We start from the raw sequence: 27,814 nt of genomic DNA, 5'->3' as shown, positions 1-27,814 counted from the left end.
TGCAAAATCTATCTGGGTTCTGATATTTCTCTGCTCTACTTCCCCCAAAACCATATTATTTTCCCTCATTTTTTAAAAATAATTGATGTTATTATTTTTTAAAATATTTGCAATTAATTGTAATATATTATTTGAGAAAAAGCACTATCAATTACAATTATAATCAAACGAAATAAGTACTAATAATGAGCTCTCATCCCATGATCTCATTATTTATGCTTTTGGTCAAAATGTGTTATAATTTTTATTTTTATTCATTTTTCTAATTTTTTATATTTTCTTTTTTTATTTACTTTTGGTGAAAAATAAATGGGACATTTTCAGTAGAATAAAGGTAATATTTTTTTTAAAATTTTCTAAAAGTACCATCTTTTTATTAGTTTTGTCACAAACAAGAGTAATATTGTATATATTCAACCCGAATCTTACCCGAGATAAAAAAACATTTAATGACATTAAACAATCAAATATTACTTTCTCTAAATTTTATTAATTTCAGTCAAATAAACTAAAAGTACTTTTTAATATTAATGTCAGTTTTAAGTAGCAAACTCAAAGCGACAAAGTATTTTACTCCAAAGTTGAAAGTACTCGTACATAACCATTGAACTCAAAAAATACTCAAAAAAAAATTTTTTTTTTTCATCTTCTTCTTGATTAATTTTCTTGCTTGTTTTTCTAGAGCTAAGAGAAGCTGATTTTAAGTGTCTTTTAGTGTTGAAAATCAAGCATTTAGATTAGGTAAGAATTCTATTCTATATTGTAGGGGTTTACTTTCATTTGCTTCCCAATTTTGATTTTTGTTTCTCTTTCTATCACCGATTTTCTCGCCCCTCGTGAACATAAAAAACTCAGAATTTCAATGCCATTTCTATTCAAACTTTTTTGTCCTTTCATAATTAGTACTATTTTTTTTATTAAGGTACAATTTACTATATAACAAAATGATTTAATATGGTAGTATTAGTTAGATTCCATGTTTCCTCCATTTTTTCCTCTCAAATTTATCTCTTTCTTTCTGTATTTTTCCCTTAGATGATGTATATAACTAACAAAGATTACAACTTTTGGTCATTTTTCTAATGTGGGGAGTATTTTTCAGGTTTTATTTGGGTTCTTTTTTCTGGGTTACTGGAGAAAAATAGAGGAAAAACTGCTGCTTTGTGTAGATGCTTTGCTTGATTGAAAGGTAGTACTGGAAATAGTGTAATGTTCTTTTCTACTGTTCATGTTTTTTGTTTTGATTATTCTTCCATTTTTGGTTATGCTGCATTCTAGAGATGATCAATCAAACTGTGTTCTGTTTCTATTCATAACTGTTCATTGATTGTTTTTTGTATTATTTCTCTCTAATTACCTCATTTTCCAAATAGGTTTTGTTTTTTGTTATGATTTAGGAGGTGGGTTTTGATTCTTTTGGTTCAATCTGCTTAAAAACTGCAAAATTTTGTAACACATTTTATCTTATCACAATCTTAAAACAATGACATTGTTGTTGTTATAGGTGGATTTTGCTTCATTTTGCTTTACCTATTTTTTTTTATAATTTTTAAATTTTGATTGTTTTTTGTACTATTTCTTCTAATTACCTTATTTGGGAAGTGGGTTTTGATTTGTTTGGCTCAATCTGCTTACTGCAAATTTTTTGTGACACATTTTATCTTATCGAGATATCGAGATATATTTGTGATCTCAATCTTACATTGTTGTTGTAGGTGGATTTTGCTTCATTTTGCTTTACCTGATAATTTAAAATTAAAAAAGTTTGATTGTTTTTTGTAGTATTTCTTTCTAATTACCTCATTTAGGAAGTGGGTTTTGATTCATTTGGCTCAATCTGCTTTAAAACTGTAACTTTTTTATGTTTTTGGGTGGATTTTGCTTCATTTTTCTTTACCCTTTTTTTTTAATTTAAAAAATTTGAATGTTTTTTGTACTATTTCTTTCTAATTACCTCATTTAGGGAGTGGGTTTTGATTCATTTGGCTCAATCTGCTTTAAAACTCTATCATTTTTATGTTTTTGGGTGGATTTTGCTTCATTTTGCCTAAAATTTTAAAACTTGAATTTGGTGTTATGTTGTGCAGGTTTGGTTTTTAGTACTTTGTTGAGTGTTTTGAATGTTATAATACCCTTTGAAGGATGGATGGGCGGCGGCATTCCGTAGATGTACCAATATCAAAAACTCTAATTGCACTTAGAAGAGTAAGGTCATTGAGGGATCCATCAACTAATTCTATGAGCAAATTCTCTTCTTTAGTTGATACTTTGCATTGGGATACTAATTCATGTAATGGGATATCTTTAAGGTTTGGGAATGGTTGCCAAGAAGGGATTTCAAGCAATAATGGGTGGGATTTAAGTAAAATTTTAGGAACTTGTGGAGAAGAAGAAGAAAATGTGAAAGATTTCAAATCCATCGAGTGTACTCCAAAATCCAATTCCAAGCCAACCATTAGTAAAATTGTAGCAAAATCAGGGTCCGTAGTTTCAGGAATAAAAAGCAAGCTTGAGAGCGAAATTGCATTAGAGTTAGCTTGTGTTTCCCCTCCTAATGATCACCTAGAGGGAACAGATTCAAACCATGGTTCGACCGTAAGGTTGACTCCTATGGCTAACAAAATCAATTCTTCAAACCGGAATCATTCATATGCATATAAGAGGTCACCCGGGTCAGTAGGTGATTATGTGAGTAGAGTAGGCAGTCCGTCTCTTTGTGTTAGTGATGCCTTAGACGGTTCAACACATAGTACATCGCTATTTGGAAATGACACACTTGAAGCGCTAGATAGGGAATATCGTGGGTTTGGGTTAACTTGCTGTTGGTCTCGAACACCTAGATACTCTACCGATGGAGAAGAGTATCCATTAATATCAGGAGAAGGTGGTGACACGGATTTTTCTGGACGGAGTAGGGGCTGGAAGCACATTAATAGTGAAGTTGTTCCTTATTCCGAAAGTCCTAGGAGCTTAAGTCAAAAGTTTAGGCCGAAATCTTTTGATGAACTGGTTGGACAAAATGTGGCAGCAAGGTCACTTTTGGGAGCTATCTCGAAAGGACGAATCACTTCCTTATACCTATTTCACGGTCCTCGTGGTGCTGGAAAAACTTCTGCTTCGAAGATTTTTGCCGCTGCTTTGAATTGTCTATCGCTGGAGGAGCAAAAGCCATGTGGTGCGTGCCAAGAATGTATGTTATACTTCGCGGGTCGGAGTAGAGATGTTAAGGAAGTTGATCCTGTGAGAATAAACCGCGCTGGTAGGATGAGATCCCTCATGAAAAGTGCGACTTTACCTCCAATATCCTCCAAATTTAAAGTGTTTATTTTGGACGAGTGTCATTTGCTTCGAGGTGAAACATGGGCAACTCTTATAACAAGCCTAGATAGTTTCTCGCAACATGTTGTCTTTGTGATTGTCACGGCTGACTTGGATAAGCTGCCAAGACGCGTGGTGGAACGGTCTCAAAGATATCACTTTCCGAAATTAAAGGACATTGATATTGTTAGTAGATTAGGTAAAATTTGCGAGGAAGAAGGATTAGAGTTTGATCGGGTTGCTTTGGAATTTGTTGCTTCCAAGTCTAATGGCTCGATGCGAGACGCTGAAATGATGCTTGATCAACTGAGTTTGTTGGGCAGCAAGATTACTATGACACTGGCCTATGAACTTGTGAGTATTATAAGATTTTGTTTGGCTGCCTAGTTGTTTTGTGCTTGGAATAAACTGAACCTTTTGTATGCAGATTGGAAGTGTTTCGGATGACGATCTTTTAGATTTACTTGACCTTGCTCTGTCCGCGGACACTTCAAATACGGTCAAAAAGGCGAGGGAACTGATGAGTTCGAGGATTGATCCTATGCAACTTATATCGCAACTAGCCAACATCATAATGGATATTCTTGCTGGGAAATTCCAGGAAGAAGAGTCAGAAACCCGGAGAAATTTCTTGAGAAAACATGCTTGTAAGTTGTGCCATTTGTCGAGTTTTTGTTGTACACTCCGAGAAATTGTTGGGATATTGACTTTGACCATGTTCAACGCAACAGTTTAAATAGCTGTTAGTGGTTAAGAGACTAAAACATTACTTTAGAAAAAAATATCATCGTGTGATAAAGTAACAATTTAGCTAGCATTCGGTTGTGCATGTAGTTGTTTTCAGAACGTTATAACTTATAGTATTCTAAGATAAGAAGTATCGGAACGTTACTTTGACCGCTAACACATAGCCCCTAACCCCCTGCCAAAAATAGACCCTTTGCTGAACACAATCAAAAACCTTTATCTGTTTGCTTCCGTGATTAATGAACCACTAAAAGTTGGAACTAATCGATGCTAGGATCAAATGGTTTTTTTCTTGACTAATGTTAGACAATGTTGTTCTACAGCAGAAACAGATTTGCAGAAGATACGCCAGGCGTTGAAGATACTATCCGAAAGTGAGAAACAACTGAGAGTGTCCAAAAATCAGACGACATGGCTTACTGTTGCTCTATTGCAATTCAATTCTATAGACTCCTCTTTCTCGGATCCAAATGAGTCCAGATTATCTGTAAGAACTGCAAATTTTGAAGGTAAGTTTTATTTTCCTTTGAAATGTTACATAATTCGCCAGTTAATTCGCTTTTTATATTCGCGATTTGCTCAAAATGACCCTAAAATAGCGCAAAACTGACCATAATTCGCTTTTTTTATTTGCGATTCGCAAAGAGATTAGTGAATCATCTGACAATGTTCGTTTGTTAAAAGCAAAGATTACGCTAAAAGATACGGCCTTTTCGATTAGGATTTCATTTTCACTTGGAATTAATCACATTACTTTAGCTGCAGATGGTGACTGTTGCAGTACATCGTCCCTTGGTGAGAGATCTAAACCTCTGGTCTTGTACGATTGCGCTGATGATGAATTGTGTAAAATGGTAAAAGGAGATAGTGGTTGTGCTCTCGAGTCTACATGGATCAGAGCCACTGAAAATTGCCAGTCAAATTCACTCAGAAGTTTTCTACGGAGACGAGGGAAGCTCTCTTCTGTATGGGTTAAGAAAGGTAAATGCATACTCTAATAACTGGTCTCACATTTCTATAAAAGAACAATTAGGAACATATTACTAAACTCTCCAACTAATTGAAATTTTAATCTCTCATGATCCAAATAATTACAACTCTACTCACCATTTGACTGAATGAGTCTATTTGGCAAATGACTTTTTGCTGGTTTGATGAGTTGGAAGTATTATTTGATTTGCTAGCTATTAAGTCAGTTAATATGAAGATATTTGATAAAAATAATATGTTGCTTGTTGGTTGTTTATTAGAGAAAAAGAAGTCAAAATATTAAAAGTCACTGAAAAAAGTAGATGTTTGGTTTTTGCTTAAAAGCCGGTAATTTAACCAGCTAAAAGTCATTTACCAAACACCGATTTTGACTAGTTGACCAACTTAACCAAAAAGTCAATCAAAAATGTACTGTGAATGTCAGCATATTATCGAGGAAACACCAGGTGCACACACCGTATAAGAAAAGTAGATACCATCTCAAAACCATATGACAATGGGATGAAGGGCTGCAATAACTTATAAAGTCTGTACACCATCATTAATTTATCGATGTGAGATAAATCATCCCAACAGTTATATCTCTATCTTATCCTTCAGTATAGCTTTGACAAACTGATTTTCATTTATACTATCAATACTATGCACAGATCTAGCAGTGGCTGACTTAGAATTTGATCACCCCGACCATGCATCAAAGGCCGAGAATTCATGGAAACTTATTGCAAGTTCACTTCAATCGGTACTGGGATGTAATGTCGAGCTTAGGATAAATCTCTCCCCTAGAAATGCCAAATCAAAGAGGTCATCTTTCAGTTTGTTTAGTTGTTCTCGTCGAATTCACAAGTCACAGACGCCTGAAAGTGGAAGTGATCGACTATCCGATGCCTCCAATTTCACTTCTGATAAAGCCATGATCGGAGACAAGCATGTCGAAACTTGCTCATCCTGTGGGTCTCAGGTTTCTCATATTTGCAGCCACAGAATGGTTAGCACTATCAGAAACAGTGATGGAAATGCGCTAAGCACTGCTAGATCCGGAGCATCGACACCTCACAGAATCTCGCAGGATAGTGTGTTCAGTGAGCAAGAAAAAGCATGCAAGATTTTAACCACTGAAGAGCAAGAAGAACAGCCCAAGTGCTTTCCGAAAACTATGAGACTTAGTAAGAAAGAGGCTTCCGGAGACAAGTGTTTAAAGATCCAGCCAAAAGAAAATAGTCGACAAGCATCTTTCGATACGTATATCTGTACGGACTATCCTTACGTCTTAAGTAATGGTTGCAACAACAATGACATTTCACGGCACGAAGATGAGTGAGTTTCCTATCTTGTTTAAGTATGACCCTTTTATGCTTTTGTATTTTGGTTCTAACTCTAATATTCTTCTTGAACAAATGTCTCAATGAAGTTTAGAGAAGTGAAAAAATATGCTTTTAAACTTTTTATATGATCTAAAAGGTGTTCATAGTTGCATTACAGCCTTTTAACTCATGTAGCTCGAGAAAATATTAATAAAATTTCTCTCACCAATACCGTTATTGATAGAGTATATAATATATATTAAAGCCCTATCTTAGGTTATATACTTTATCACGCTCTCAAACAAGAGCTCTATGCGCTAGAAGTGTGGATGCAACACTTACACAAGTCTCTCTTATACTTGGTGCTAATTATTTATCTTGAAAAGAGATGTGGATGAGATTCGAAGCTTCTGATACCATGTCAAGTGGCTGATTCAACCAAAAGCGTATGTTGATGGTTAAGGCCCCAATATATGTTATATACTCTATCACTTATGTATTCTTGATATAGTTGTTCCATGTCTTGCAGAAAAACGGAAGACTCAAAGTCGAATTGCTGGAAAACACCACCCTTTTCAATGAAGAAGGTAAAAGGCTATGAAAAATGATTGTGTTATTATATACTTGTATTATATACTTATGTTGTTCAACTCAAACATGGAAGGAATTGAACTTGTGGGAAACATATATTGTCCACGGTTTTATTAATTACTTCCTCCATACCAAAATACTTGTACCATTTGACTTTTCACGCAATCTAATTACTAATTCAATCCTTAATATCTTTAATTATGTATAATAAAAAATTATGAAAAATTGATATTAATAATCTTTGCATTGATATGAATCAAACAAGATCTCACTTGACGATGTTTAACTTATAGATTAAAAAATAATCACAAATTAAGGATGATGAATAAATAGTGCATTATCTTGTACTTGCAATTCATATGGAACGGAGGAAGTATAAAATCACGACATATGCTTAGCAAGAATTGTTGGTCTTGCAGGGTTGGCAAATGAAGCATCAACGACAGAGATCGCAACTGGTAGAATGGGTTCTTCCTTGTGCTGCAGCCAAGTAAGAGTTGCGGACAAGCACATTTGACTGTGAGGCTATGATACGGAACCTTGCGTGTTGTCACAAGAAAGCCGTTTATAGCTCTGGTGACTACACCCGCATGATCTAAAGATGAATGATCTCGAACCTAAGAAACAACTCCGTACTGTATTTGTACATTTGAAGCTTCATTTTTCTCAGAATGCTAACATTTCCCAGAAAAGCTATGACATTAAGAGACCAACTAACTAAGAACTAGGAAGTACTCTATTTTAGCAGATGGATGGTAATGTAACTAAATCTCATACTAGTTGGATTAAACAAGGAAAAGGTGACCTATGTTAGTATACTGCTACCTAAATGCATTATTTCCATTTTTAGCAAATGCTCTACTTGTATTTATGTTATATTCCTGCATTAATTAGTGGGATTTCAAGTTTGTTTTGTTGTTCAAAGGTGAGTCAACATAAGAGCGAATCTAAAATTTGAAACATGGGGTTATCGAACGTATTACAAGATATATTTAAGATATTATTGCATATCTAGCCCTCAAACATAAGATTCTTAGACGAGTATGAATAGTCTCGTTTTAGATAGTGTATAAAATATTTAACATTTCAAGCGTTTGGTTTAGTTGGTTTTTTGATATAGTCTTATAAAATAACGTGGCAGAATGATCACATGTTTAAATCTCATCTAGTTTTCATTTTAAGTTAAAGAGGACAACTTCTTACATTTCTAACCCATAGGATTCTCATGTGTAGAGGCGTGATAAAATGTAAACATATTTTGATATCGTTAGGCTTTAACAATATGATTGAACTTTTGGTTAAATTGAGTGATTGATAGTTATATTGGTTGAGCTATGTGCAAAGGCAAGAAAAACTTCCAATTGCTTCATAGCCTTTTTGTAACCTCCATTAGTTTACAGAAGCTAACTTAATACATTCTAAATTATACAATTCCAAGTATGAACGTCTTGTTAAGCATCAACTTCTGGCTTGAGAAATTTTATGTCATTCTTTGCAAAACAAACTAGCTAATCATGTTTAGGAAATCGATAATGGAATATTAGTTGATATGATTAATATTTGGAAACCATGAATAATAAACTTTTGTGTACTTTGATATGGGAGAAATATATATATATATATATATATATATATATATATATATATATATATATATATATATATATATATATATATATATATATTATGGAAAAATATAATTTTATGTGATATTCAATAAATATTTTATAGATTATATTTTATGAAAATAAATCTTTATGATTAGTAAAAATTGTGTATATATACTCGAATTAAGGAAATAATTTCAAATGAGCTCAACTTAGAACAAATTAAAAAAAATGTATGATAATTAATTTATAAAACTAATTATAACAATATAATGAATATAAATTGTTAAAAACTCATACAATTAAACATTTTCTATTCTTTCTCTATTATCTAATTCTATGGAAGTACTTTCTTGTTCCTTTCAGATTGCTACTAATAGGAATATATTATGAGGAAAAAAAATATCATTATTAATAGCAATATCAAAATCAAAGGGATCAACCAAATACCTCCCATCTGGCTTCCATCCCTACGAAAAATCTCCAATTTCTATAGATATGTCTTATTTAATTTACACTATTTTCTTTTTTGCCAATAATTTCACCTTTTTATTTTTGAGAAATTTCACGTGATAACCTTAAATTTTTCGCTTTTATACGTGATAGACAAACTTTTTTTAATCCACATGGTGACTTTAATCTTTTAATTTTTCCACGTGGTAGATAAAAAAAAGTTTTTTTTTGTTAAATTTACGCTATTTTTACCCAACGTAATCATATTTTTTTCAAAAAATAAACGTTGTAATCAACCTAATTGATCACAAATTTCGAAATTTAATCGAAATAAATACTTAATTTAACAAAAAAACTTAATATTTTATCTACCATATAGAAAAATTAAAACCTAAAAATCACCACATAAATTAAAAAATATTTATGAACCAAGAAAACTCAAGATTAGAGGGTAAAATTTCTTTTTTCTTTAATTTTATTTAGGAAGCTCAAAAGTTTTTGTTAGTTTGGTTTGTGGGAATGAATTTTTTTTTTTTGAGTAAATGTGGGAATTAAGTTTAGAATGATCCTTTGTAGAGAATTTAGTAAAATAATCGAATACCTTTCCTCTTAATTTCCATTCCATGTAATATAAGCAAAACAAAGACATTCTAATCTCTCGTTCCCAATTTCCATCTGCCGAACAACCCTTAACATACTTGTGTTTAGAAGCTTTGTTTGGTATGAAAGAAACAGTGAGCAGCCATAGATTATGTGAACTTCAATGTTCAATTGTTAGTAAGCTGTGACTGATGAGGATTTATTGATTATTCAAAGGGAGCTCCTGGTGTTTTTTGGTGTGTTTAGAGTGTGCATATTAGGTGTTCGATAAAATGCCACACTGAGACTCTGCTTTCTGTTGTGTAACGTTTATTGAATTACTTCATTTTATAGCTTTTTTCGGCTAATTATCTTCATTTTGAATAATATATAACCATTTTTGGGGAATAATTAATGATTTCTATGTTAATTTCTGGGTGAAGACAAGCTCAATTTTCAGTAAAGCAATGTCTCTGATGAGTCAAACTCTTCCTTCTTTTACATTTCTAATTACCACTCAAAATTCACCTCTACCTCTAAACCCACCTTTCTTCTTTAACTTCACTAAAAGATTCAAACTTTTGTCTCTTTGCTCATCACCTGAATCTTCTTCTTTCTCCTCTGTTTCTTCACCCTCTATTTTTCTTCCTTTCCTTGAAAAAGAAGAACAAGAACAAGAAGAATGGAAAGAGGTTGAACAATCATTAGAGCAAGAGCAAAATGATGACCCAATTTATAGATTCTTCAAATCCCGAACTTCAACTCTAGACCCACCACGAGAATCCAAATTGTCCCTCCAAAGAAATCGTCGAACTGCGTGGCATTTGGCTGATCACATTGAAGACAATGAGACCGAAATTGAAGTTGAGGTCAGGAAAGAAGAAATAAAGGGAAAAGATGAATTGGGTATTGGTGAGAGTGGTAAAATTGAGGGTATTGTGGGAGAAATTGTGAGGATTGCTAGGAACTTACCGGAGAATTCGACATTGGGAGAGCAGCTAATGTGGTATGGAGGGAGGATTGGAGAAGGAGAATGTGTGGAGGTGTTGATTTTTATGATTCAGGAAGGTCTTATGATGAATTGCTTGTATTTTTATGAATGGATGGGGTTGCAAGAACCCGCCTTGGTTACTCCTAGAGCTTGTTCAGTGCTGTTTCCGGCATTAGGGAAGGCTAAAATGGGTGATAAATTGATGGTTTTGTGGAGGAATTTGCCCAATATTAGAGAGTTTAGGGATGTTCATGTTTATAATGCTGCAATGTCCGGTCTACTATCCAGTGGAAGGTATACATGCTTCCTCCTGTAATGCTCTTTTGTGGACTTGAATTTTGATTTTGCTTTCTTTGTCTTTTTAATTCTTTTAGATGATGGATCATTAGTTGGAAAAACTTCTCTTTCCGTGTCGGGCTTTGCTATATATATATATAACACTGATGTTTAAGCTGGTTGAACTTTGCAAAACAACTAGTCTTAGAAAAAAAAATCTCTTCAAACAAAAAGCTATAGAAGGAATAAGAATGAGGAGAATCATGGGTTAACCTAATGGTAATGGATTTCCCTTTTGCCCTTGTGACTGAGATTGTATTCTCAAAGGATTATTTTCCTTTCCCTTTGCCCGTAGGTATTTTCTATCTTACCCTGAATAAAGGAAAGCAAGCAAAACTTCTCTTTGAAATTATTTACTCTTATCAGATAATAGACCATAAATGATCAGTAGATATCTTTTGGTTTAATACTCTGATTTTGACTTCCAAACTTACCATTTTCAATCCATTCTTAATAACTTATGTAGGCGTGCAGTTACATACAGTGACTGAATTCTTTTCTTCTTTACATTTCCCCTAGTTTTGAGGTGTTTAATAGAAAGTGCTGGGAAGAAAGGTGTGTAGTAGAGATTTCTCATTAGCATATGTAGTACAGCATAACTTGTACTAGATTCATGTATATGTTTCGTTAATTTTAATGTTGGCTATTTATATCTGTCGGTAATCAGGTGTCCGTCATCTGACTTATGCAAACTTATAGTGTCTTGTAGATGCACCTAACTGTAAACTTTTGATGCATATTGGTGCCTGACGTTAAGTAGTGAGTGTATGGCAATGGCTTTAACACCAAAATGGGTATTTTTGGGTTGAAAGGGAGGGTATAGAAAGAGGAAGGAGATGGTTATTGAAAGATGCTGTTCAATTAGTATTATTGGTGCATTTATGTGCTTATTTCTTGGTTCAAGACTATCATAGGTTAGGTGTTTAAGTGGGTGGCTGTCTTTGAAATGGCATTGTTAAAATCTCGTTTTACATTCATATTAGGACTTGTTTGATTACTTAATACTCATGATTTATGCCGATAGTATGAGAAAAATGTCATCATAGTCCCATTTTTCTCCGGAATAATACAGAACTGTTTATGATAGGTATCAAGATGCTTGGAAGGTGTACGAGGCAATGGAGATGAATAATATCTTGCCAGATCGTGTGACGGGTTCAACTATGATTACTGTCATGAGAAAGGAAGGTAAAAGCGCTAAAGATGCATGGGACTTCTTCGAAAGAATGAATAGAAAAGGAGTCAAATGGAGTGTGGAGGTTGTAGGGGCTTTGATCAAATCATTCTGTGAAGAGGGGCTCCAGAAACAAGCGCTAATAATTCAAGGAGAGATGGAGAAGAAAGGGATATCCTCAAATATCGTGATATACAACACTCTTATGGATGCCTATTGTAAGTCTAACCAGCTTGAAGAAGCCGAAGCTCTCTTTGTTGAGATGAAGACCAAGGGACTTTCACCGACTTCCACCACCTACAATATTTTTATCGATGCATACAGCAAACGAATGCAGCCCGACATTGTTGAGAAGCTTCTTCAAGAAATGGAAGACATTGGCCTTGCACCAAATGTCATATCATACACTAGCCTTATAAGTGCTTACGGGAGACAGAAGAAGATGAGTGATATGGCGGCAGATGCATTCTTAAGGATGAAAAAAGCTGGTATACAACCTACTTCTCACTCATATACTGCCCTTATCCACGCATATTCAATAAGCGGTTGGCACGAGAAAGCATATAAAGCATTTGAGAACATGCGGAGGGAAGGAATTAGACCTTCTATAGAAACATATACCGCTCTTCTTGATGCATTTAGGAGGGCTGGAGATGCACAAACGCTCAAGGAAATATGGAAATCCATGATTCGGGAGAAAATTGAAGGGACTCGGGTAACCTTCAACATTCTTCTTGATGGATTTGCTAAGCAGGGTTACTATGTTGAGGCACGTGATGTTATCAGTGAATTCGGGAAAATTGGTTTCCAACCAACCGTAATGACATATAATATGCTAATAAATGCATATGCACGAGGAGGCCAACACTTAAAGTTACCGCAGTTATTGAAGGAGATGGTTGTCCTAAATTTGAAACCTGATTCTATTACATACTCTACAATGATATATGCTTTTGTCCGTGTTCGTGATTTTAAACGAGCTTTTTATTACCATAAGCAAATGGTGAAATCTGGGCAAGTCCCTGATGCTGAATCTTATCAGAAGCTGAGAGCAATCTTGGATGTAAAAGCTGCCAAAAAAAACAAGAAGGATAAGAGTGCCATACTCGGTATAATAAATAGCAAAATGGGTTTGGTTAAAGCTAAAAAGAAAGGGAAGAAGGATGAATTTTGGAAGAACAAGAAGAAAAATATAAGATTTAACAATCCTGATCGTGTTGAGCGCTGAAGCGATGATCATGCTTATGCACTTATGCCGAAACCTTTTAACTGTCAAATGCAGGTTTGGTTTTCTTTTTTTGAATCTTATGGGATCTTTAATCTTAGCTCTTTCGATGATCCGTAGTTAACACTCACGAGGACTTGCATACCCGAAAGGTTAAATTGTAAACAATTTATATGTAGTTGAGTAATGTGCTTGAGCAACTCTGCTGTGTAATGTTCATGTAAAATCCATGTGTTTCTATTGTATTGTACAGAATTATTTTGAAAGGTTATAAACAGCCTTGTTTATCATCATCATCATCTTAATAACAGGTATATCCTGCTAGTGCTCATAGAAGCTACGATTAGGGTCTGGGTTATCATCATCATAATACCCGGTATATCCTGCTAGTGCTCATAGAAGCAACGATTAGGGTTTGGGGAGTGTTGCATGACGGCACTCCATACTTTTATCGAAGGAGATTAGGGGGTTGCAGCCAGTAAGGCCCTCGGATCAAGAATAAACAGCCTTGTTGAATGACACAATTTTTGTTTGCTGGACTGCTGGTTGTATCATATTTCTCTTCACATGTGTTTACATAACATGTCACATGTGGGATGATAGAGTCTCCTGCAAATATGGACTCTCTTATTTGTGATTATGTTACACTTTCTGATATATCTGGTTTTGGCCATGGTGATAAGCTAATGGCTAAATCAATCATCAGAAAAGTAAACAAGTTATTATATCAACTATTCTGGCCGTGGGGAGAACAATCAACACTCTCAGCAAAGTTGAAGAGAATGTCTTCTAGGATTCACAATGGTTATGAACTACAGGGGAGGTCTAAGTTGTTTTTTCGGCTGTTTCACTCTGTATTCCTGCACAAGGTAGCAAACGAGGGCCAGAGAGGGGTCCTCCGAGGGTCGTACTCCGATCCGATGATTAAGTCAGTATGGTAACGAGAGAATTGTTGATAGAACTTTTAGGGATTTGAGCTATATTTTTATGAGAGAATAATACTTAGAATTCAGTGCAAAAAGTTGTCCTATCTTTGGTGATGCATGGCATCGTATATTTATAATGGTGGGCCTTAGGAGAGGTCTCCCAAAACCCTAATGGCAGTTTAGGCTTTTACCTTAATGAAATCTTTCTTGAGATCAGTAGAAAGGCAAATAGAATATTCCGCAAGGCTACGTGGCATTTGATGGTTTGTTGATCTTTACACCATGGTCCCCGCTCCTTGTCTTTTAGTACACCTATATGGGTAGGGTACGATGTAGGTGTGGTGCCTTGCCCTATGCAAGTATTGACGGCTTTTCTGCGCATAACTGCAGTTGTCTCTTGACGCGTCATTGTTTCCGTTGTAACCTTCTTGCAGGACTAACCATCTGCAGGTATTTAGGTACATCTTCTGTCAGGCCCCTTTTGATATGAGTCTGCCACTTCTGTGAATCCTGTCGTCCAGGGAGCTAAGTTGTCCTTCCTAGGGAGTCAGGACCTCGGAAGGGGTCTTTGTTGTTTCATCTGTCCGTCGTTCATGATGGTGATTGGGATTTCTTTTCTTTCAGAGTCTTGGGACGAAGGGTCATGTTCTAGCTACTATAGATCAAATTCACAAATTTCTATATTTGGGAGTATTTTCAAACTTTTATTGGACCTATTTTGACCATGTGTAGTTTTATTATTGTATTAATGACACATTTGGTTGTTACAAAAGTCAAAAGGGTGGTAGTAGGGGTGTTCAAAACTAACCGGTTTAGAAAATCCGACCTGAATTATCCGGTATTCGGTTTTCAAAATTGGATAATTTATCCGGTTAATAAAATTCGGATAATTCGGACCGGGTTTCGGTTTTTAAAATTAGGTATTCAGGTCGGATACAGATCACGCTTTATGGGAATTCAGATACCCGCGTTCGATTTAGAATTTTTTAAATTTTTTTTGGAAATCCGAATGGCCTAATGCTAATGCTATTCATTTACTCTATGCATCCAGTGAGCCGTTGTATTTAATCACTCATTAAGTTAGTATCTCTTTTATCTTCTTCCTCAAAAGTCTAAGTTAAATATAAATTATGTTCATCGTAAGCTTTTTTAATATATTATGTTATTTTAAATTTTTTTAATATAGCTTAAGTATTTCAATTTGGGTATTATTTATAGCTTAAACATTTTTAATATGTCAATGAACTACCAATTTTGTAATAGCTTAAGTTAAATATAAATTATGTTCATTTATATGTGGTGATTAAGAGAAAAAAAAAAAAAAAGCATGTTTAAGAAAATAAACAAAAATGGATATCCGGTTTCCGACTTGGTTTAAACTGGATATCCGAAATCCGGATACCCGATTTAAACCAGGTTACATTTTTAGGTATCCGAAAAATCGGATATTCGAATTTTCAGATCCGAATCGACTTGGTATTCGGTTTTGAACACCCCTAGGTGGTAGCAGAAATTATTTCTATATAAATTTTCACCATGTAATATTGCATTGTTATATATACCTGACAAAAAATGTTACTCCTACTTTTTATATAAATAAATTTTACTTTTGGCAAAAAAAATATATGTTACTGTTCAGACAAAATTTTTCCCTTTAAAACAGAAATTGCAGGGAAAAAACTGGCAAACGTGTAATAAATTGTTACTTTTTACCCAAAAAAGATATTACTTTTTGGCACAAAAATATAATTTCTCAACAAAAATATTTTTTCCCCCAAAAAATAATACTCCTAATTTACAAAAAAACTATTGTTTTTTTACACAGAAAGAGTTAATTTTTGACAAAAAAAAAATGCTATTGTTAACGTATAAAATTTAATGATTCTATTTGAGACTACAAAAGAAAAAGTAATTACTTGTTGAATTAAACAAAAATTTATCTTACACTCAAAAAGAAATTGAATATTTAATGTTCCATTTTATGATTTTCATTGTACATCTATCAAATAAACAAGAGAAAATTCTATGAAACTACCTATTCTATACCTGAATTTGCAAAAAACTACCTTATTTAATTTTTTTTGCAAAAAACTACCTTATGTAATATTTTTGTTTGCAAAAGACTACCTTCTAACGGATTTGAGAGTTTGACCGTTAAAACTAACCTTTGACTATCACGTGTGACGCACGTGACCCTTTAATAAGCAAACCTTCCTTCTTCATTTCAGAACTGTTCTTCATTGCTGCTAGACATTTAGAGCAGTGGCGGCAGCAGCAGCTACAGCACACGAATATGTGCAAGGAAGTGAAGAAACCAGGTGCCTCCAAATGGATTAAGTACATGACAGAACATGAAGATGTTGATAATATTGACAAAGGGTTGAGACCTGCTTTTGCTGATGATTTCAGATTGATGCGTGGTTATAAACTTGAAAAGGAAGGTATTGATCAACCTGTTGAGGAAGATATCCACCCAGATTTCTTGTAGTTCCTAAGTGCAAAATCGATATATCGGTGAAAATTTTTTCCCATTTTCAGAGATTTTGATAAATTGCTATACTCTGATTCATACTTTGGTTATTAGTTTCAATAAAGGGCCTTTGAATTGCATTTGAAAATTGAAAGTCAATTGGTTCTAAATATGATATTTCTAGTACTCTAAAATCAGATCATCAATTATATGAGATACAGAAAAAATCAGCATTTTAGGACAAGTAATTTGACTGTGCATCAAACAGTATTATTTGACACTGCATCATGAATAAGCTTTACTGTTCCGTGTGCGAGAGCGAGCTACTCTGATCACAAACTTCAGGATTTAAGGTAGCTGAACGAAGAACTTTCAGGGCCTCGTCAACTTTCATTTTGAGAGAATCTGGAAACTCAATCAGATGTAGTACTTCTGTTTGATCCATCTCAAGCAGCATGCCAGTGATTTTTCTTGCATTTTCAGGCGCAATTTGCTCCATCAATCAGATATAGTTGTTTGAAGAGCAGCAATGAAGAACAGTTCTGAAATGAAGAAGGAAGGTTTGCTTATTAAAGGGTCACGTGCGTCACACGTGATAGTCAAAGGTTAGTTTTGACGGTCAAACTCTCAAATCCGTTAGAAGGTAGTCTTTTGCAAACAAAAGTATTACATAAGGTAGTTTTTTGCAAAAAAAATTAGATAAGGTAGTTTTTTGCAAATTCAGGTATAGAATAGGTAGTTTCATAGAATTTTCTCAATAAACAATGGCCATAACTAACTTAACTTTTGCTACATCTCAAAAAAAAAAAAAAAAAAACTTAACTTTTGCTGTATTCATTAATGATTTCAACCACAAATTCAACGTTTATTTAGCATTTAGCTTGTTAATCAAGAATCAACAAAATAATACATTTCCTAATTTCCTTGATCCTTACTCTCCCTCATGTTCGCTTTATCTTCATTTGATATGAATTAGTTAACACTAACACCGATCTATCTATAGATAGAGCACCTAAGGACACGTGTCATGTTCCGATAAATTTACTTCCTGTCTAATAACTAGAGTACTGAATATACTATTACCTCAAATAGTATCTAGATTATCTACTATAATAATTCCTACAATTAAGGAATTAAATACTGCAGCATTAATGACTTTCTATGTCTCTTTAAACTAATTATCACATTTTTTGAAGATCATTGCAACTTGTGATGAAAGATTATTTCTATCCTTTTCTCCTAAAAATTCCCTATCTTTCTTCTATTCTCATATCTAAAAAGTTGGATTTTTTTAATTTTTAATTATCTCTCTATAGATTTTTTGGGTTTGGCTAATTCGAACCAAAGAGAGAAGTAAAGCATGTAACTAATCTCGATGAATGGGTCATATCTCCTGCATTAGTATTTTTATCTTTTATTTTCTTAAATATTTTATTTATTAATTTTTGATATCATATTTTTTCTATGCATGTGAATGATTTTAATTGCTTTTTATTGTTATTATTTTGATTGATCAAACCTGGATCTCTTTTTTCCTAATTTAGCAAATTTTAATTTCTTTATTCAAATTAAGGGGAAGTAAGTTGTGTTTAGAGATATACGAAATCTACAGAGAAGTAATTAAACTTGAGAAGGATTGGCAATAACAATCGTGATATTGTTTCCTAATACTAAAATCTAAAGTTTATTTTTCTGATCGGAAAATAATGAGCAAGATATAAAATTAGAATTCAATCATTTGATTATTACGTAACATAAATTTTAAAATTTTACCAATAAGATTAATGCATGGTCAATCATATATAGTTGTTTCATGGGTCAAAAGTAAGCAAAAACTAAAGATTTTAATATGTGATTATTATGATAATATTTATACTTTAACATCCAATATTGTATACAAAAAAGTGGTTCAATATTTATAGTTGATAAAAGTTGTTATAAATTTATCAATTTCACTAAGTTTATATGTCGTTGAATTTTATTTTCTGTCGTAATGTATATTATGGTACACAAACCTATATTTTAAATTGCGCACCAATATTATTTTTTTTATTCATCTGTTTTTGATATTTTTTATTTATTTACGTAAAAATATGTTATATATGATAAAATATTAAATAACCCGTGCTTAGCACGGACAATCACCTAGTTCATACATAGTTTACCAACCTTAAAAAAAAATAATTAATCAATTTGACATTTTAAAACCTTAAACCCCCCTAAAAAGTCGAATGTGGTCTAATTTCAATGTATTTGCAATACTTTTTATTTTTAGTCTCTAATTATATAAAAAAATGACAATATATATAAACGTATTTTAAGGATAATCACATATAAAATTGCCTAATTAGAATGTACATTAATATATGAAGTATGTTGTAAATTACTCTTTTCATTTCTTAAAGAAGTTTTTATTTGTCATTTTTTGGCATTTCATTTGTTGTTACATAAAAAATCTTTCTATTTATATCACAATTTTTAACAAAAATAACCTTAATCACTTTCTAAGATTATTTTAATAATGCTTATGGTCTTCACTTTTACATATTTTTCATTAAAATAATATATCGACTATCTAAAAGATTACATTTTTATTAAATCCTATAAATATTTCTTATGGAAACTTTAATAAGAAAACGAAAGGAAAATCTTATATAATTTGTATTTTATTTTACTTTATTCATCCCCTACGAGCTACATCTGATTAAATCTTACACTTTTTAACATTATTTAATTAACAATAACAATATTTTGATGTCACCGATTATTTTCATAATAATATTTGTATGAAACCGAAATGAATAATGTTATAGATTGATGGGGACGATCGGACGGAGGATGTAGAACCGTGGAGACCGGAGAGTAATACAGAAAAGAAAAGCAAATTTTCAAGCAATAGCGGGAAAGCCACGTGTCAGTACAGATAAATAATAAAAATAATCTCAAACCTTAATGACGTGTACATATTATTGTAGCCTCCATATATAAATCCCTAAATTTCTCTCTCCTTGGTCCTTCATCTTTCATTTTCATTTTCATCCATTTTTTCTCACTCTTCCTCTCTTAATCGATTAGAACGACACTCAGACACACACATACAAGATACAACTCATCTTTCTAGGGTTTCTGATTTCTGTTCTTCATCTATTTCTATTTCCTTGATTTCTTTCAAGGAGATCTTGCGATTAATTTTCCCTTTTTTTCTTTCTGTCTTGGCTCGAGATCCAGGCCAAGTACAGAACTATTGTTTTTTAGGAGTAATTTTTTTCGGCTGTTGATTCTTTAGGTTTTAGGTTTGTTTTTGATTTTGATCGAAACCGCTCAAGTTTTATAGCTATTGTCATCATTTTGAGGTAATTTCTTTTTTTTTAAAAAAATTTTATTTTTATCATGTTTTTTGCTTGTGTTTTTTTTTTTTTTTTATAAATTCAATCTTTGCATTTTCTATTTTTTGTTTTTATGTTTCATTTTCTAAACGTTCATGGAAAGCAATTAGTCTTTTTTCATAGGAATAATTCAGAGAAGTATCGATTGCTGGATTTATTTGGATGTTGAAAGAACTCTGCAAATCTGTTACTCCGATAAACTTTGTGTGGATTTATCAATTTTTCGGACATTGATTTGATTTATTGTATATTTCAGTTACTTAACTTTTATGTAACGAAGGAATTAAAAATGTCGATTTTTGCTGCTTGTGTGTATGTTTTTTATACATAAAGTCTATGGGTTTAGTGATTTTTGTTTGTCTAATTTGTTTTCTAAACGTTAATGGAAAGCAGTAATTATTTTTCTATAGGAATATTTAGAGAAGTATCGATTGCTGAATTTATTTGGATGTTGAAAGATCGGTACAAATTGTTATTCCTATAAATTTTGTGTGAATTTATGAATTATTTCCGACACTCATTTGATTCATTTTATTTAATGTGTATATCCATTACCTTACTTTTATGTTACGAAAGATTAGAAAAATGTGGATTTTTGAAAATTTTATATTTTGAAAGAAGTTATTAATTTCCCTCGAGTTTTTATTAATCGGTTAGTATTTAAGTGCAAAAATGAGATATTGGAATGGAGAAGTTTTGACAAAGTTGAGGAGTCTAGGATGGAATTTGATGATTAGTGTTAATTTGTGTGAGCTTTTAGGTATTAACTTGAGTTGAAGGATTCAAGATGGCGTCGAAGGAGTCAAAGGAGGGATTCTTGACTGAAGAACAGAGAGAGATAATGAAGATTGCTTCCTTGAATGTAGAGAATTCAATACCGGCTCCTTCGAAGATTTTATCATCTTCACCAAAAGGTTTGGCATCTTCACCAAAACTGACTTCTAGTAACCTTTCTGACCATCATGCCAGAGGTGGTGGCGGCGGTGGTGGTTATAAGGCGCCTGCTGTGAGAAATGTTCGGCGGTCACATTCTGGGAAGTTTATTAGAGTTAAGAAGGGTGAGCATATTTTTGTTCATGGTGTTACATTGTTTTTGTTGATACTCCCGCTGTTTCGGATTGCTATTGATTTACTAATTTTGTGGTTCTACGGTTATTTTATTTTCTTTATAAAGAACGAAAGTCCATTTTGTGAAGATAATGTCACTATTTGCGTGTTTATATTGGTTTTTTGTGCCTTTCATTGTGTTTTTAGCAATACAGATTTTAGATTATGATCAACAACATTATAAGTCATTTGTACTATATAATGGCTTAACTGAGAGGGAGAGATCTATTTAAGCCTTATTCTCAATGCATTTATATGGAAATGTAATTTTAACTGTTATTTGTAAAAAATTTTACTGTATGGGGTTACAGATTAAAAGAAGACTAGTAAAACTGCCTGGAGTTCATGCAAAGTTTGTGCAATGGGTTTGTTAAAGTTAAGGAAATTTCTTTTCATGAAGCAACCCTAAGTTGCTTTTTATGTTACACTAATGGTTGCTATACTTAATGGTTGGCTATCTGTGACTTGTTTTTTTGTTCAATGGACTTTTTCTCGAAATTTAAAGTCCTTTTGAGGGTGAATTATTTGGGTTATACTTATGTTGATTTTGGAGTACTCTAATTAATCTATGAAGTTCCCATTTACCTTCCTGATGCATAAGTCACCAAGTCGTTGCTCTATACACAGTTTGTATCTTAAATTCTAAGTATGTATCCCGTTCCTAGCTGGTTTTCAATTTTTTGGATAAGGAAACTTTTTCCTGGATTTAAGATACAGGTTCGTGGGCACTGCAGTCATGGAACATATTATGAATTTGAATGAATCTCCCATGGTTGACTATATCAAACCTAGCCAAAATGGCATTTAGGAAACTACATTAGCACATCTCAAAATGCATATTGTGATGTAGATTACATGGGCAGAGAGTTGTGGAAGCTTAGTTGATCGAGTAGGAGCCAAATCTCATTTTATGTTCAAATAAATACAATGCTGAATTACTCGTATAAGGGCTATCAGACGATGTGCCAAAATACTACATGTTCTTGGACACTAGACATGCATTTTTCAGTCAAGCATATTTTATATATTTTAAACTATGTTGGTTAATTTATTTACATCTTACTCGTTAGTTTGTAGACTTTCAATGTTGAAAGTATGTTAATTGGTCAAAATTTCAGACCATACTTTGTTTGAATGGAGAGTTTTGGAGAAAAGCGGAGGAAAAGAAGAGTACGAGAGCTATTTTTTTTTGTTATTTTGATGATTGGTTGTGGCTTGGGGAGGAGTGAAATGAAAATTAGGGTTGGTATTATTTTTGCCTTTTAGGTATTGGAATAAATGGAAAGAGAAATATTCTTTTGCCTCTCTGCTTCTCCCCCATCCTATCCTTTACTTTATCGTAAATTTTGGATAATCCAATTTGATACCTATAACGCCCACTTTGACAAAATATTTATGGCAGATTGTGATCTGAGGACCAACAATTGTTAAAATGAATTCTACATGATATGTATAGGTTGAAGATTGAAGAACTCAGACAGTGTAAACTTTTCTTTGAAAGCAAGTTGTATGGTCATATGTGGGATGGAGAGAACAAGTAGGAACAATGAATTGATCTGAATTTGCTCTTTGTATTTCTGTTAATAAATATTTTCATGAACTTCATAAAAATGACCATTTTTTACTTACATTTGTATGCAATAAAAGCTATATGGAATGAAATTAATGAGTACGATTTGACTTCATTAGGTCTTCGAAAGCTTCCAATGTTAATTTGATACACAAATGGTGTGTGACTTTGTTGTGTTCTTCTCTTGCATGTTTTTTTTACCATTTGTCTGATTACAATTTTCTTCATGTAATTTTAGCAATTTTGTGGTAGTGAGTTTAGTATATATGCTGGCCTGTTATTGTTTTCTATATTCTTTAGGTAAATTGTAGGTTTGCTGCTGTCTCAGGCCTTGAGCAGGACTATTATTATGCAGATTTATTTAGTTTTTTGTCCCTGAACATCCTGGCAAAAAAATATCTTATGCTCATACATTTAAAATAATTGCGTGCAGTTTGTCTTAACACTTGTCCCATTCTTATGATGTAAGGCTAATAATCTCGTGCATAATCATTAAGTATGGCTATCTGATTTTTACATCAGTTAAATTTGAAAGTTGTCGTTTTTTAGGTTGGAAAATTGACAATCTTTTATCTTAATGTTTCTTAAGTTGGTTATAGGAGTAGTATATCTCTTTCTCCATTTTTGTTTCCTCTTTAAGCTGCTCCAATGTATCCTTTTTTGATTTGATTGCCTAGATCTTTAATGTTGTTGAACTCGTATATCTCTTTCCTAGTATACCTAACAAGTCTAGCATGTTTTGCGATTTTTTTTGACATTGTTATCTTGCTTACTTGTTTATATTTATGTATATGCTAGCGTTGACATGCCGCTATTCAGCTTGTTATCTAGTTTTGAATTTTTGAAGTTGTTTGTCTGTTTGAGCTGCCCTTATGTGTCCTCTCCTAATAATTCTCCTGCTCATGTATGTGTTCTTTTTAACTTGGTTGTAGTCATATATCTCTTTTTGTATAGGTATTATGTATAGTTTTTTTTTTTTTTTTCATTTTTATTTCTGTACTTGATTGGTTTGTTTCTACTTGCTTATTACAGAAGGAGGTGGTGGTAAGGGAACTTGGGGAAAGCTTCTTGACACCGATGGTGAAGTGCATCTTGATCGCAATGATCCTAACTATGACAGTGGGGAGGTAGTTATTCGGCCCTCTTTTGTCCATTTTGGTTTTAAATTGTGTAGCTTGTTAATACATTGCATGTTCAAGTTTTTAAAAGGTTTGTCAGTTGCCTTGTTTAATTATGCTAACATACTTCATGCATTCATATTGTCCTTATTGAATTCTTACCCTGGAATCCTGAAGGAGCCATACAAGCTTGTCGGAACAACTGTCACTGACCCTCTTGATGATTACAAGAAAGCTGTGGTTTCGATCATAGAGGAGTATTTCAACACTGGCGCAGTGCAAGTGGCTGCATCGGATCTTAGGGAACTAGGTTCAAGTGAATACCATCCTTATTTTATTAAGAGGCTCGTGTCAATGGCCATGGACAGGCATGATAAGGAGAAAGAGATGGCTTCTGTTTTACTCTCAGCTCTTTATGTGGATGTTATCAGTCCTGGTCAAATCAGTCAGGGTTTCATTCTGCTGCTTGAGTCTGCTGATGATCTCTCTGTTGATATACCTGATGCTGTGAATGTACTTGCCTTATTTATTGCTCGTGCTGTTGTTGATGATATCCTTCCACCAGCATTTGTCACGAGAGTGCAGAAAAATCTTCCAGAATTATCTAAAGGGCTTCAAGCCGTTCAGATTGCTGAGAAGAGCTATCTTTCTGCCCCACATCATGCTGAACTTGTGGAGCGCAAATGGGGTGGTAGTACTCACCTTACAGTTGAAGAGGTGAAAAAGAAGATCTCTGATCTGTTGAGGGAATATGTGGAAAGTGGAGATGCATTTGAAGCCTGTAGGTGCATCAGGGAACTGGGGGTTTCGTTTTTCCATCATGAGGTGGTGAAGAAAGCTTTAGTCCTTGCTATGGAAATCCGATCGGCTGAATCTCTCATCATGAAATTGTTGAAGGAAGCATCAGAAGAGGGCTTGATAAGCAGCAGTCAGATGATTAAGGGTTTCTATCGTGTCGAGGAGAGCCTTGATGACCTTTCTCTGGACATCCCATCCGCCAGATTGCTGTTCCAATTCTTGGTACCTAAGGCAATTTCTGATGGATGGCTTGATGTTTCATTTTCAAAACCGTCATCTGAAGATGAAGAATTCCCTAAACACGATGATGAGAAGTTGAAACGGTACAAGGAGGAGGTTGTGACAATAATTCACGAATACTTCCTTTCTGATGACATTCCTGAACTCATTCACAGTCTTGAAGATCTTGGGTCTCCGGAATTAAATCCAGTATTTCTCAAGAAGCTGATCACCCTTGCCATGGACCGAAAAAATAGGGAGAAAGAGATGGCATCTGTTCTCTTGTCTGCACTTCACATCGAGATTTTTTCTACAGAGGATATTGTGAATGGCTTTGTACTGCTCCTGGAATCTGCTGAAGACACCGCACTTGACATCTTGGATGCCTCTAATGAGCTTGCTCTCTTTCTGGCTAGGGCGGTTATTGATGATGTTCTAGCGCCTTTGAACCTCGATGAGATTGCGAGCAAGCTTCCGCCAAACTGTAGTGGAAGTGAAACTGTACATATGGCTAGATCGCTTGTTTTCTCTCGTCATGCAGGTGAGAGGATCCTTCGCTGTTGGGGGGGTGGCACAGGGTGGGCTGTAGAGGATGCAAAGGACAAGATAACAAAGCTTCTAGAAGAGTATGAGAGTGGAGGTGTTGTTGGGGAAGCATGTCAGTGTATTAGAGACCTAGGCATGCCCTTCTTCAACCATGAGGTTGTGAAAAAGGCCTTAATCATGGCCATGGAGAAAAAGAATGATCGGATGCTTGATCTTCTTCAGGAGTGCTTCAGTGAGGGGCTCATCACGATCAACCAAATGACTAAAGGGTTTGCTCGTGTGAAGGAAGGGCTTGATGACCTGGCGCTCGATATTCCAAATGCCCAGGATAAATTCGGATGTTATACCGAGCATGCCAAGAAACAAGGGTGGATCCTGTCAGGATTTGACTCTGCTTTAGAAGATGGCTTGCTGGCTGCAGCTTGAGTGAGAAGATGTTATTTGGTGTTGTCTTCTCTCTTTGATTTAACAGTATTTGGCTCCTATGATGTTCTTTTATTTACTTGGTTTTCACCATCTGATATGATAGAGTTTCTTTTGAGGTTTAGATGTATAAAGTCTTTCATCTCTTATCAAAGTTGACTTTGGCTTAGACTTCACAAAAACTTTGCATTAGTGTTGGAAGAGGTATGTATACTCTAATATATACTTCTGTTATTTGTAATTTGTCTGAAAATGTGTTGTTAGATATCATCCCTTGCTAAGTAGATGTAAACTGCTGTAAATTTTAGGCATTGCAGGTTTGCAAGAATAAATCAAAATAATTGTAGTCGATGACAAACTGTTGATGTTGCTGTGTCTTCACTGGTAGTTTTCCACCTGTTCGTTGCAGCAGCTGCACTTGGAGGCTGCTGCTGGTTTTATAGTTATACGCTAAAGCTAATATGTTTCATTTTTTGTTGTCTTTGTTTCCGGGTGCCTACAGGATGTGGTGTTTGCATGGCTTGCATAGGCTATGAACAAAAACTGAGATGATTGGCCTAATTTTCTTCATGGAAATGCATTTATGTGTTAAGATAGGACTGGGTTCAGGATCTTGTTAGGATTAGTGGTGACCTTTAGTTTGGGATTTTGGGTTTTACTTTATTAGATTTAAGTTAATGGATTGGAGTTTGGGTCTAACAAAATATAAATAGATTTGGGTTTGAGTTTAATGTTTTTCCAGTAATTGATCCATTAGATTTGATGTGTATATGTATTTAGAATTTTCAAACATTCTCCCAAATACTAATATGTCAAAGACACGATTTGAATGTAATGAAATGCCCATGTCTGATGAGGACTCCCTTCATGTTTTGCGTGACTTTGGGTGGGCAAGAGAATATTGGTGTGCAGCCGATTTAGTGTACATTGAAGACACAACAGCTTTTCGAGATTGTTTCATGTTAATTCATGAAAATGGGGACTAAAATTGCTGAAAATTTTGCTATGTCTGGATGACAATTCTTGATTGGAAAGGAAAGGTACTTTTTGTGGCCCCAAAAATGATATGGCTGGAGGATAGTGTAGTTATGACTGAGATTAGAGCAGGGGAGTAGCTATAGTGATTGGGTATGAGAAGAGCTGGCACAAAGTGATACTTGAAGGAGACTCCATGAAGGTGATTCAAGCTTTGAAGGATGAAAAACAATTTATAGTTTCCATAGATATTGGCAATTCAGTTGGACAAGTTGATAAATTTAATGATTTGTCATTTTTTTCCTGAATGTAATAGAGTTGCTCATAGACTTGCTGATGGCATCGACCAACACTTACGTTGTGGTCGTATTTGGATATCTAATATATGTATATAAAGCTTATATGAGAACCGTGAGAATCAATCTACATGATAAAAAATTGTTACTGTTTTATAGAAAATGTGTTACTTTTGGGCAAAAAAATGTTACTTATTTTTTTAAAAAAAACTTTACTTTTTTTGTTAGGTAGATTGTTTTTCACGGTTTTTATATAAATATGGTTCTCACTGGAATTTCTTCATATATATACATATATATATATATATATATATATATATATATATATATATATATATATATATATATATATAATTAATAATATTTGTCGTATGTTTTAGGAACTTACACTGCTCCATAATTATGTTTTTTTTTATGATCGTCCGGTTGAACCTGTGGATAAGGTTAGGCGGACTGAAGTCTTTGTATTTGAATTCCGATTTTACCATAGAGTAGAGAATGTCTCAACTTAGGGTATTAGAGGAGTTGAGAATATATGCTTATAGAATTTCCAATATTTTTTCTTAAAAATTAGAGGTGTTGAAAATAAATCTAACAATTTGATAGTTATTTGATCTTGAACTAAATATATATTTTGTATAAGTTTCTATACTAATCATACAATT

General features: G+C 33.7%; 3 protein-coding genes across 5 annotated transcripts; all 3 read left to right on the top strand.

The window, feature by feature from the left end:
• The first annotated feature begins 577 nt into the window (after nt 1-577).
• LOC130813196 (protein STICHEL-like 2) lies at nt 578-7,957 on the top strand. 3 transcript variants are annotated; one of them, XM_057678957.1, is made up of 9 exons: nt 578-741; nt 1,103-1,189; nt 2,088-3,672; nt 3,746-3,965; nt 4,389-4,574; nt 4,825-5,046; nt 5,706-6,372; nt 6,889-6,946; nt 7,370-7,953. In XM_057678957.1, exons 3-9 carry the CDS (start codon nt 2,143-2,145, stop codon nt 7,442-7,444), a joined length of 2,958 nt encoding a protein of 985 aa, XP_057534940.1. In that variant the 5' UTR covers nt 578-741; nt 1,103-1,189; nt 2,088-2,142; the 3' UTR covers nt 7,445-7,953. The 3 variants fall into 3 exon arrangements, with proteins under 3 accessions (XP_057534940.1, XP_057534942.1, XP_057534941.1); XM_057678959.1 differs by having other exon boundaries at nt 580-741; nt 4,831-5,046; nt 7,370-7,957; XM_057678958.1 differs by lacking the exon at nt 578-741 and adding an exon at nt 764-922.
• Nucleotides 7,958-9,461: 1,504 nt separating this feature from the next.
• LOC130813254 (pentatricopeptide repeat-containing protein At5g50280, chloroplastic) lies at nt 9,462-13,367 on the top strand. Its single transcript, XM_057679046.1, has 2 exons — nt 9,462-10,874; nt 12,004-13,367. The coding sequence occupies exons 1-2, from the start codon at nt 10,057-10,059 to the stop codon at nt 13,316-13,318; spliced, it is 2,133 nt and encodes a 710-aa protein (XP_057535029.1). The 5' UTR covers nt 9,462-10,056; the 3' UTR covers nt 13,319-13,367.
• Nucleotides 13,368-19,721: 6,354 nt separating this feature from the next.
• LOC130812811 (MA3 DOMAIN-CONTAINING TRANSLATION REGULATORY FACTOR 3-like) lies at nt 19,722-26,229 on the top strand. Its single transcript, XM_057678419.1, has 4 exons — nt 19,722-20,064; nt 20,858-21,155; nt 23,807-23,901; nt 24,070-26,229. The coding sequence occupies exons 2-4, from the start codon at nt 20,885-20,887 to the stop codon at nt 25,879-25,881; spliced, it is 2,178 nt and encodes a 725-aa protein (XP_057534402.1). The 5' UTR covers nt 19,722-20,064; nt 20,858-20,884; the 3' UTR covers nt 25,882-26,229.
• The last annotated feature ends 1,585 nt before the right edge of the window (nt 26,230-27,814 follow it).

The sequence above is a fragment of the Amaranthus tricolor genome, chromosome 5 (genome assembly GCF_026212465.1).
Source record: "Amaranthus tricolor cultivar Red isolate AtriRed21 chromosome 5, ASM2621246v1, whole genome shotgun sequence".
Lineage (NCBI taxonomy): Eukaryota > Viridiplantae > Streptophyta > Magnoliopsida > Caryophyllales > Amaranthaceae > Amaranthus > Amaranthus tricolor.
The sequence above is the reverse complement of the archived record's forward strand: the minus strand, read 5'-3'. Positions and strand labels throughout refer to the sequence as shown.